This window comes from Phymastichus coffea, unplaced genomic scaffold (assembly GCF_024137745.1).
Source record: "Phymastichus coffea isolate CEN01 unplaced genomic scaffold, Cenicafe_Pcof_1.1 PCOF00056, whole genome shotgun sequence".
Classification (NCBI taxonomy): Eukaryota; Metazoa; Arthropoda; class Insecta; order Hymenoptera; family Eulophidae; genus Phymastichus; species Phymastichus coffea.
Genome location: NW_026706867.1, coordinates 1481589 through 1494285, shown reverse-complemented (window position 1 = coordinate 1494285; position 12697 = coordinate 1481589). Strand labels below are relative to the sequence as shown.

At 36.4% G+C, this 12697-nt stretch overlaps 1 protein-coding gene across 1 annotated transcript; it reads right to left on the bottom strand.

The window, feature by feature from the left end:
• Positions 1–433: 433 nt before the first annotated feature.
• Positions 434–4490, bottom strand: LOC131666046 (cytochrome P450 6A1-like). The gene is made up of 6 exons (XM_058938381.1): positions 4246–4490; positions 3469–3838; positions 3073–3410; positions 2771–3004; positions 2456–2707; positions 434–2382 (listed from the first exon to the last, which is right to left on the bottom strand). Exons 1-6 carry the CDS (start codon positions 4421–4423, stop codon positions 2213–2215), a joined length of 1542 nt encoding a protein of 513 aa, XP_058794364.1. The 5' UTR covers positions 4424–4490; the 3' UTR covers positions 434–2212.
• Between the last annotated feature and the right edge of the window lie 8207 nt (positions 4491–12697).

The following is a 12697-nucleotide window of genomic DNA, read 5'->3' as shown; positions in this document are numbered from 1 at the left end:
TTTTCTAAATCATAAATAAATAATGAGGTATATCTCGGAACTTCTCTCGATACCCGCAGTCTAGTCTGCTACGTTTTTCATCAATGTTTGATTTTTATCATTGCTCAATTTTTTTTAATTTCGCTGTTGAATAGTGTTAACGTATGTACAGACAAGTAAAAAGTCTATTCAAACAAACAAAAAAAAGGATTATATTAAAGTTCAATTATCAACGATGCGGATATACATAACGATAAAATACTTAATGACTCGTTTAAAAAAATTGTTGACCATTATGTCCAAATTTTTTTCAATTTATTTATTAATGTTTACCGTATAAAATTAAAGTTTTTATTAAAAAAAGTTCAATATAAATTGATTAGTATAAGATGGAAATAACAATCCAATACATCGAAGTTGGAAAAAATGTGTTTATTCACAACATCAACTGAAATTACCTTTTGTTTTCATTTTTTGCAATAGCTCGTTCATTGTTTTACACATTTATTTCCCGAGTTTCGGATGATGTCTGCTGTAATACATAAGTTTGTGATGATTAAAAATAAATGATTTGTAAATGTACACAAAGTTATTGTTTCTACAATACATAATATATTAACTCTTAAACTCGTTACAGCCAATTACTAACAGAAGCCTGCTCTTGCAGATTCAGCTTGCAAGTTTTCAGGTTGATTTTCTGACGCCCAAGTCTACTCAAGTAAGGAATTGCACGAGTTGCAGAAATTTCATCTCACGTTTCGAATAGCAATTTTCCGAAGCAAATTCCGAGATTATTTATCGAGAGACCGTTTCACGGTTGCGCGTTGTTTTCCTCTTGAAAAAATGACGATGTACGAAGTACGCCAGCGTGTACTCTTAGTAAACGCCCTTCGCATTAAAGTCGCGAGGTAAAACTCATTGTTGCAGTTTTACCGCGGCATGCTAATCTACGCTGAAAATACGAGTAGCGTTGTACACACACAAAAAAAAAAAGAATATGTTGCCTCGCAAGGTTGCTAGCAAATCAAACATCCGGACAGTAAGCGTCCAAGCAGCTTCTGTCTTGCATTTATCTTTTCAAAGTTATACATCTTTCACGCATAGCCAACGTTCCCACAGGAGCTGGCCTCTGCTATTATCAGTGATAATAACAGTAATCAGCGCGAGCCGCCATGCAAATGAAAATTTACTCCTGCAGAGATGAGTTATACGCGTATTGCTTTCTTTTTAAAGGTCGCCCACGCGATGAACTTCACAAGTTGAGGCAGCCCATTGTCTCTATCGAGTGATTAATGAGGGATCGATTGAAATCTATAATACAGAAACGCTGACCGGCGCTGCTGGCGATCCATCAAACACGGAAACGCCCAAAGCGTAGTAGACGATCAATGTTAAAGATTGTAAGTATAGCTTCAGTGCTATGTATATATAATATATATGTACTCGTATATACCTCGGCACAATGAAATTGCATCAACGGCCGAGCGAGTGAGAATAGTGAGAGCAAAGAGAAAAAGAAAAATATCGGCAACATTGACCGGCGTCCTCCATTATTAGACGCCATTACACTCGCACGGCTATACGCCTTCGCGCAATCGACTTTTCCCGGATTTGCACTGTCACGTCCTCGAGCTCGCGATATTGCACACACACACGTTATGCGCTTTGGAAAAAAGATCGCCATGTGCAAGCTGTGAAATATACAGATCTTATACTAATATATAGCGATGATGAGAACAATGTAACTGTTGTTTTTTTCCCTTTTTTCGAACTAATTTTCATGGTCTTGTAATGCATAACGTTGGGGTTTTGCGATGTACGATATTGCTGTCGAAATTGATTGCTTCGGTGAGAAAGGTCGAAGCCGTTGCACAACTTTTATTAGCCACCTTCGTTTTTCCTATCCGCGTTATTTTTTACAAAGACTTGGCTGCTTGTTGAAGAATTGTCATGATTCGCGTTTTACCGACGATGGCGCCCTTTGATAATGGATCTGGAAGAGTCAATGGATCAATCGTACTTTTATTCTATTTACTACGTCATGTACTAAAATTTTATTTTGTCTGCGCAAATTATGCGATTCAGTCTCTAATTTTCATTTGACACAAATACATCAAATCTGACGTTCTAAAACGCCATCCGGGCGATATACCCGCCACTGACGAAACGCACCAATTTTACAAGCAAAAGGAGTTATCAGAGCTAAAAGTAAATGCGTCAAGCTGTTCAATATTTATTTTCTTCGTTTCTCGAAGTGAAGGTAAATGCCGCTGCCGGGCTGCTGTATGATGTTCTCCGTGTTGAATGTTATTGGAAATTTTGTTTTGTCGCTCACGCGAACATTGTAACGATACAATACCGATACGACTGCCTGCTTCGATTGTACGCCACCGTATCTCCTTCCTGAAAGTCAATGAAAGCACTCATAAGTGTAATAAATTGTAAAAATGAGATCAAATGTTGAAATAGCTCTCACCAATACAGTCTCGCGGACCTTTACCAAACGCCAATTCAAGACAAGGATTTCGACAAGCAATCTGTTCTTTGCTCTGTCGAGATGGATTGAACTTATCTGGATTAGGATAATGTGCGGGATCATTATGTAGGCCAGTCACTGGAATTATTATGCGCATCCCTTTCGGTATTACGAAATCTGAGTGGGGAACTGGAAAGTCCTCCAGTGCCATCCTGTTTAGCAAAGCAACCGGCGGATACTTCCTCATCGTTTCTGCAAATACGTCTCTCGTTAACGTTATTTCACGGATAGCACACATACCTCCACACATCATACCGGTTATAACCATCTCTAGATATTCCATTTCCATAAGAGCGTCGTACGTCACGCCCTCCGTACTTTCGACAACTCTATCGATCTCTTCTTGTAATTTATTTTGTATGTCTGGATTCAGGCCCATCTCGAGTAAACAATAGGATACAGTTGAGGATGTAGTTTCGATACCGCCCAAAAAGAATATAAAAGCCTGCGCAGCTGCTTCTAACATGCTCACTTTGTCGGGGTTCCGATCTAAGGCCACGCGACAAATTAATAAAAATATCACTCGCTTATCAAAGCGTAAAAATTGAGCGCGCAACCTTTGTCATTGGCGCCGAGTGTGCTTTCCTCGTCTTCCACGCTACCCTTATCAACTAGCTGTATCAACAGATTCAGCATATCCTTCCGCACGATATTCTTTTCGCGGCGGTATTCCACAACTTGATTGAAAATGTCACGGAAAAAGTTCTTCGTCTCGGCGTTGAAGAATGGAATAGTGATATTTTCAAGAACTTCCGGAAGAAACATCGCAAACAATTGAGTTATTCTGCCGAAATCAGCAATTTTCATTCCATATTTACGGAATTCACTTTGCGCGTTATTCAAGGTGCCGGTCTCAAGTCCGTACACAACGGTGCAAATGATATCCGTTGTGAACCTGTAAATATTTTCTTTTCTAAACAGTTTTGTATTCGGTAACTAGATTGGGTTAATACCTTCTGACAATGTTCATCATTTCCAAAGTATCAGATTTCTCCAGTTCTTCGTCCATAACTTTAATCATTTCGTTAGCCATTGTCACCATCAGGCCGTGAATGTTTTTCAGCTTTTGTGGCGTAAAAATTGGAGTAAATTTGCCTCTCAGTCTTCTCCATTTTTCGCCAGGTTGAAAGAATAAGTTGTTCGAAAGAGGATCAGTCTTTTCATCGTGGTACCATCCGCGATCGATGAATTTCGAGAAATCTCTGATGAGCACAATTTTTACTAACTCTGGATCATTAACGACGAGTATTGGTTTGTGAAAAATGTAGATTCCGTGAAACGGATGCTTTTTAAATCGATCATACGTCGCTTTTACCAGGTCGCCTGAAATGACATGCATGATTTTTTTAGTTGACGATCGATCGATGCAATCAAGAAGACAAACACATAAGTTGCATTGAAAATGTACGTATTGTATCTTTGTTTAAACAGTGCCGGGAAGGTATCTCATCCTGATACCTATTTCTCATAAAAAAAAAGAAACAAAGCTTCAAAATTTGTGAAAGCACACAATTATTTCATTCTTTACAAAATGCTAAATTTATAAACTAACATATCGGAAACATTATTAAACTGAAAGTTCATTAGAAGAGAGAGAGTTGGCTGATAAGATAAGACTTTGTTGATGCTTGAAAAGGCGATGCTGAATATAAATACACGTAACAGATAATTATTGAATTAATTTTCATTTACTTTTACGTAAAACAAATAATTAGAGAGGTACAGCTTACCAATCGGCAAGTAACCTAGAAAATACGAAATCGGTACATTTCCGAATGGGAATGACGGAGATTCATATGGAACGTTAAGTTTTTTCCAATAATTGAAGCTGATGTACTTGAAATACAGGTATACAATAACAAAAATTGTTGTAACTATCACTATCGCAGTACTCAAGTATTCAAACATTTTGCAGCAATGATACGTCTCGAAGATTAGATAATTGTAATTATAACTGGTGGTTCGAGAAGAACGATCCGTGTACAACGAAATCCGCAATCATACTACGTGGCTTCGGTATAGCCATGCACTGACCAAGTCCGTGTATCGCATTATCGCGCACTCAGTTCAACTAAGATTTGCCTAACAATGATACGACATTTACTAAAGCATTGTTATTATAAAAGACGAAAGATATGCAGAGCGATTCGTAGTGCTTTACAATTTAAATAGGGCGTAAATATAAGTTACCCACTGTTCCGTACGACCGAGTATAATTTAACCGTGGTTTGCTTACAACGAAATCAAGATGCTTGTGTCAAAATCGAAACTCGTGCTGACGATGACGTGTGCCCGTTTCTATTTCTAATTTCTCTCTTTGTTCCATGATTCATAGCCGATATACGATACAACTTATATACGCATACAAAATCCGATAAAGCCTTCGCTCTCGAATCTACGACCGTACAATCAAGTGTCGCCAAGCCGACATTCGAAAAATTCTTCGGAGAAGAAAATAAATTGTAACGAAATGTACGCGATTATGCCATCTTTTAATATTGTCTCTGCGCCTTTTTTGGACTAAGTATGGCTTGTAAAATGGCAGGCTTTTTCCTCTCAGACGGCGAGGTTTTTTATGCCGGCCATTTATTTAAGTTTAGTGTAATTTTAAACCGTTTCCCGTTTTCTCTACTTGTAACCTTCGTAGTATTAATCACCTAGACATAAGCTGAATGAGTGAGCGCAATCATAATTTTATTGGCGAAAATTATTGTAAACAGAGCGATTAAAACTATACAGAATGATGCCGGCCGACACGAGCTGAATTATAACAAACATAGAGTAGAATTTGATCGGAAGGAGAACCGTACAATTATCACATGTCATGTTTAAAAAAAAATACAAAAATCTAATGCCACCTGCTCTAAAGCTCGCAACTCGAATCGCATGCACATCCATAGATCGGATGGGAGCCATGCATACCGCAATATATGCAACCTCGAACATTTACCGTGCAAAGGCACATCATTGTTGGATTTTTATCGTGCAAAGGCACATCATTGCTGAATGTTTATCGTGCAAAGGCACATTCTCATTTAAGCACTTTTAGCGTGTAACATTACACCATCACTTGAACGTCTGAAAAGCCGTGCAAAGGCACACGATCAATTGATAGAGCGAGCAGTATGGTGCGCATAGCTACGCGTATAGTCCAAACGATAAGCTAAAAACGAAAACTGACGCCTTCCACCTCTAAGCCCCTTTGAGGGGAAGAAAAGGATGGAGGAGAATAATGCTTTGATTTCTCGGCTCGTTCGGCAAGCATCATTCAAGTATTAGTCAGAAAGTTCTTGGCTATCAGCGAGGCAAGTTGTTCTTTCGTTACTAACTCGATTCAAGCGCACTTATAATTTCCGATAGTCTAAAGATATTATTTGTTTTTTACAACTTGATTTCATTTGTTTATTCATAATTAATAATTACTAATAATTTTTTTTGTCATAATAATAAATTAGATATAATTTTGTAATAATTGTTTTTATTCACACTACTCTTATCGCGAACACCCACGAATACAATTAACACGTACAGTTGTCCATTTATAGATTAAGGTATGAAGTAATTTTATTTTAATTTTAAGAAGCTGCAAGACTTACATATTTGTAGACACACACACTCCCCCCCCCCCCCCCCTCACACACACACATACATGTATATATGGGCAAATCCTCAAAACATTATATCACAGTACAAAAAAAATTAAAAAAGAAATAGGAGCACACTTTTGAGTTTTGGTACCACTTCTGGTTAGTTTATAAGATTACGTTTTGACCTCTGTTAATGTTCTAATCGTGGGGGCGTACAAATTATGAGGTCATAATTATGAAAATAAAACATTTATCTCATTATATATATACACACACACACACACACACACACACACAAAACTTATTATAATATATTATATATATTTTAATTTGAATATACTCATGAATTTTGAATGCGCTTTGATCCATCAATCAGGGATATTGAATACTCGAGTTTACACTTACTGTGGCATCAAAATTTCAGAAAGTTTTTCTGTACTATGAGAAAAATTGAATTATTCAAGCTATTTATGATATACAAACAGTCGATTCGTAATAGTTGCTGCGAGAGTAATATGTATAGCATAGTAATCGGATCACGTGCACAAGGTTCATTTTTTAATTAGAACCAAGTATATTTATTCAAATTTTCGGTAAAAACAAAGAGGCGCGCGAATAACTGATATAACTGTACCGAAAAGTGAAAAATACACACATCAAGCCTCGCGTTTTCTTAGCCTTCTAATTTTTGAATGAAACAAAGCACGTACACGACCTAGTGGTGCAGCTGTATTATGTAAAAAAGTAGTTGAAAAGTCAAAAAGTGACTCGAAATATTCAGGGGCGTCTTAAAAAAATTGTTAAGGGTTAGTAATTTTTTTAAAACTCGCATACCATTTTTTGCATACCGTTTTTACCATTTTTTGTTTTTGCAAAATTTTTTCTGGATATATCAAATATTATTTCATACTTCTAAAACATACAAAATGTTGATATATATATCCATAGATACGACAACAAAATAATGAGGCTGAATAAAGTTATTGCGTTTGTTATTATTTGATTATATTATTCGCCTCGCTTGATATTAAAAGTTTTGAGGATTTTCCCATACACACACATACACACATATATACACACACGCGCGCGCACACACACACACATATACACACAATTTAAAATTTATATTGAAGATAAATTTGTAAATTTTCATAACAGGATTTCAGTGAATATATTTTTCTGACAACGATTTAAAAGTAACTCCAAAATACAAGACGTTTTTAGGAACATAATTGTAATTTTATCTGTACAAAGTTGACATAATATATATGCAGATGTATTTCTCTACATTTTACGTGCTACAATGGACTGGTTAATGAAATTTCTATTGTTACAACTTTTCTCGTAATACACACAATCGGAGTGCCTTTGGCAACTGCAAAAAGGAGGTTTTAATATTTTTATAAATGTTTTCATATATCTCTAGAATGGTTCAACCGATTTCAATAAGGAAGGGGGGGGGGGGCGCTAAGAAAAGCGTAAGTTCCTGGTTCCATTCGTTATGGTCTAGTGTGTCGAAATTACGAAAAGTTATTGTACTTATTACATAAAATTGTTAGGATAAAATCGAGCAAAATTAAACACGAGGTAAATCTGAATTTCTATATCTACATCTCATAAATGGAGCGTTTGAATATGTTGTACACTAACTCTCTTATACCTACTATTATAGATTTTTTAAAAGGGATGAAACCACTAAATAAAATTATTTGAATTTCATACAGTACCATTTATTTGGATTTCGTTTTTTATTTGTAAAGTAGTGTCCAATCCATTTCTCATACATCTATAATTGGTAAAATATTACGATATGAAATGTTAATATTGCACGTTAGATTATTATTATTATTTCCATGTAAAAGCTTATGTTAATTGTTGATTTATACATTAGTTGTTTTCAACTGAAAACTCGGACCGAACTTGTGATTGACCTACCATGTTAATAAGAAGGGGATAGAGATTTGTGAAACATTCATCTGTCAGAAGTTCTTTACTCGAATATCATTTTTGGAACTATTAATATAGTTATATATTTTATGATAGTCGTAATGCTGACTCAGGATTGAATGAAAATGGTCTGCAAATCATACTCATATATATTCCTATTTCTATAGTACTAGATTTGCATTACCAAATCGCCTAATGTATTAAATTCAAATAAACTTCCATACATGAAAATATAAATAAAATCGATCACAATGAACACCTAGCCATAATTAATTAAAACTAAACTGAAACCGTTGGCTTGCAAATGTGTCGATGTCATTAGAAATAGTTATTTCAACGTTGTGACTAGCACTGATTGAGTAAATTTTCGAAACTAGAGCGGACGAATTATGAAAATACATAGAGCAACAGGTCGCGGGTATATGCCACTTCATTGTCCTGAGACTGCTTCATTTACGTACAGTAACCATCGTTTGAAAAGTTTCCAACGGCAAATAAACGACCTACTAAAAGCATGTCCGCGCAGATGAAAAAGGAGGAAAAGCGAAAGACGAAAAAATAATATGTAGTATACCGACACTAAGCTCTGCACTCGTCTCGCAGGCATTTTATTGAGCAGTTACGCTAAAAAGCAAAAGTATTTTCTTAAGCCAGCAGGGTAATCGGTCGCGAGCTTTTTGCTCTCGCATCGAGCTCCGTAATTTAAGCCGTTCCTAGCCTCCCGTCAACGATATATGCAGGCCGAGTCGTGAGAGTTTCGGCAACGTTAGGATCACCATAACTCATCAATAATTGCTGCTGTGGCGACGGACGGTGGCAAAAGTGTGAGAAGAACAATCGCCAGCTCGCGAGCCAGAGTATATCGACGCTCTAACGGCTCCTTACCTTGTTCGCGAGAATATGTGTGTCAGTAGGTGCATCTATATATTCCGCCTCACTTTCAAAATTAAATGATTTTCTTTTAATGACGATTGCTTTTTTTACGCGAGGTCCAAATTGACTATTTCATTCGTTGAAAGGACTTTTAGGAAATCGACAGTACTGTTGATTTCAATTACACGCGTAGACTAGACTTTTTTTTCGTTAAAATGAATCAATCAATCTTTCAGCATGAACAGAGAAGAAAATTTTTCATATAAGATTGATGACTTGTACCATGTTACAACGGGGATTCGTAGATTATTGAATCCGTTTTTTTCTTCTCTTGGTACCTCTGAATTATCAATTTAAAACACTCACAATTTATGTTGTTGCATATCCGGCAACATTATTTCACTCTATTAATAATTTTTGCCATAAATAATTGATTGTTTTTATTTGAGCAGCCATTGATCGTATCGACTACTCGCAACATAAATGTTTGTCCGAATCAATTAAAATGCTCAATTACGTAGTTTTGAAGATGCAAAAAAATCAATAATTAAAAAATTCGTACCTCCAACAATAGTTCACGCAACGGCAATTAAATCAATGAAACAACGGCCACCAGCAACGCAATTTTTATAACACCGTGATCTTGCCAATTATAACAATCGCAATTTAATATATCCCCCGATCGCGAGCGCAAACGAGGTCACTCTCGCGAGTAATAGCGGAAAATTCATAATCAACCGTTTCAGCCACTGTACAATTGGCTTGAAAAATAAAATGAAAGAAAAAAGCACAAAAGCCAAGGTGAACGGCGTTTGTTGGGCAATCTGTATTCACATACGCGTACACGAAACGCGCGGTATGTGGTAGTAACGTCCGGAATCAAACTCATGAGCTAATGCTCCTTTTATCTTTCTCTCGCTCTTTCTTTCTTTTTGTAATGGGTCGTAAATCATACGTAAATGCTCGTTAGAAAAGCTTGATCGGTATCTCTCATATGCGTACGGAAGTTTCGATTTAAGCTGGATAATAGCAGTCACTCACTGGATCTCTTAGTGGCGTTCGTTGGTGAGAGGGGCTTTGATTGTTCTTGCAGCATAACTGGCTACAAAATTATTTCTAGGTTTTTACCAAATTTATCTCAAAGCTTCTTTCGTGGTCTGTAACCGAAATCAGCGTTGCGGAACTAATGGATTATTTCATTCCCGCTATCTACTTACGTTGTTTCTTTTTTCAATTTTCGAAACGCGTTCGACTTTTGTTCCGCATTATCAACAGACTTTGAATTATAAAATTTAACGAAATAAAATATCGAGACTCTTATTTTTAAATTAATCTGTCAGTTTAGCAAAAAATGATAGATTGAGAAAAAAAATTTCAGCGAATAAATAATGATAACTATTATAAAATTTTTTGTCCGCGTGTGAATCACATTGACAATTGTTCTTATACATGCGATAAGCTGCTGTTTATTTAGTTGGATTCTGTAATTGTTGGCTACAGAATTAAAAAAAATTATGTAATGATATCTGCTATGAGAAAGCGTTGTACTTCTAAATTTCAAGTTTGAGTGTTCATTGATTTTGAGATATATTATTAGTACATAATGCCTTGAGTCTGGGCAAAAACAATGCGCAATATGATTAATACAGGATGATAATTCAGAATTGATAACGGAAAACTCCATGCTGTAAACTATTTTTAAAATAGCTTATATTTTCGGAAGTAACGGACCCTACGAAAATTTTTATTACCGTAATTTTCCAACCTCGCTATTTTGATTTATCTGCGATTTAATAGATTGAATGATGAAAAATTAAATGTAACTAGTAGCTATTAATTACTAGAAATACTTGGTAAATATATTGCAACGCTCTAAACATGTTCATCATTTCTTTTCGAGCAAATATTTCACAAAAATTACACACGCCATCTATTTTTTCTACTATCTTACTTATCGAACTAATCTATGACATTTTGAACAAGATTATAAGTTAAGCCTATTTGTTCCAACAGGCTTTTTGCGATTTTGCAATTGATTTTGCTCGATAAGACATACTACAATTCTTTCGTCGAACTTCCTTGTGAAACTTTCGATTTGCTCTCTCTCGCGAGTATAGTTACTGCGTCTGCATACAGATTTAAATTGGCTTTTTCGCACGTGCGCCTTTCGGAAAGAGTAGTGCAATTTGCATTCGGTGCGTATAACAGTAGAATTTTTCATTTCTGTCCAGGCAGCTCATAATGAATCGTAAATCGGCGAGAATTGGGTTAATTTCGTCATGAAATAAATGACGTGGTGGGCCACGCTGAGGATCCACAGGAGCGATTGTTTTGCAACTTGCCATTGTGAAAAAAAGTGCGATTCGGGAGATAATATTGAAACGTTTTGCTCTCATCCTTGCTAGCGGCGCGCGGATAGTTTTAGTATTTTTGGTGCACGTTGCAAAATTTTATTTTGATATAGAATACATGTTTGTACAATAATAGCGCCATGTATGCCTATAATATAATTTTCGGATGTCTACCCAAATCTATATCTTTTTAAAGTCAACTTTATAAATTAATTATCTATGTTAATATTATATTAGCGCTTAAAACTAAACAAGCAATTCATAAATTACTCGGAAAATCTCTCAGTGCGAGTTAATGATTAGTCGTGTAATATTGTTATTAGTGATTACGATCTATGCAGTTTTCGATCAATCATTTTAATAGACCTACATCATTTGTATACAGTACATTACAACATAAATTAAATATGCTAATATTTATTAATCGTATTGCGATACAGAAGTATGTATTTTCAAAATTACAATTTCGATAAAAATTTGTTATTGGTTACAGGTCATGTTAATTATCAAGTTGACGATTACATCAGAAAAAGTTTACGATGTAATTTTAGATACTTTGCACGTGTGATCTTATATGTAATACCATGTTGTGTTTTAATTTTACGTAAATAAAAATTAAATATGAAATCATAAACATAAATATAAAAACTTACAATGTCCTTCCTTATATTCTCACGGCGCTTTCACAATAAGATTGAAAACTCTAACTAGTATGATATCAAATATCTTGTAAAAAAAAAGTGTTCTCGGTGCAGTAACACCTAGCAGTTCTCACTGCAGTGACATTGAAACCACATGAAATGCGAAGTCCCTCTATACCGTAAAACTTTCCTAAAGAATCGTTATTTGACGAGCGTTTCTGCCCAAAAGCAGCCAAAAAAATAACTGGAGAAAATGACGTAACAATCGTGCGATGCAGTAACCTTGACGTTAGCTTACATCAGAAATGTCCCCACCCACGGAGAATTATGAGGAGCTGGAAGGCTGAAAAAAGCCTCCCTCAATTGTATGATTAAGAAAGCCTGCTTGTAAAAGTAGGGATACATAATCTCCCCCGCTCGGTCAGAAGCGCGCGCGAAAGGTGGGAAAAGACAGGCGCACACAGGAGTCAGCTGTGCTGTGCGCGGCATAGAGCTCTCCTCAGCGCGTGGCGTACGACCAGTCACCTTTCTCTCCTCGAGTCGAGAGCTTCGCGTGCACCGTCGACGCGCATGGCGCTCGTTTAGAAGGAAAGCCACGCTCAGGTGTTCGCCTTTTCTTTTGCGCGATCTCTCCCCGGTCGTTCGGCGCCGCTCATCTCGTTCTCGTTCTCTTTCTCTCTTTCTCTCTCTCTCTCGCCATCGTTTCGCTCCTATGCATCGAGTGCCGTTGGTTGTCGTTCAGTGAGAGACGCAATCGAGTAATACGAAGGGGCGCGACGACGA

Bases quoted from the DNA above. Each gene is read 5' to 3' on its own strand.
- LOC131666046 (XM_058938381.1), bottom strand. From the start codon at position 4,423: ATGTTTGAATACTTGAGTACTGCGATAGTGATAGTTACAACAATTTTT. The intron at 3,411-3,468 runs GTATTAACCCAA...AAATATTTACAG, and splicing joins ATGATGAACATTGTCAGAAG to GTTCACAACGGATATCATTT. The intron at 2,708-2,770 runs GTATGATGTGTG...ACGTATTTGCAG, and splicing joins TCTAGAGATGGTTATAACCG to AAACGATGAGGAAGTATCCG.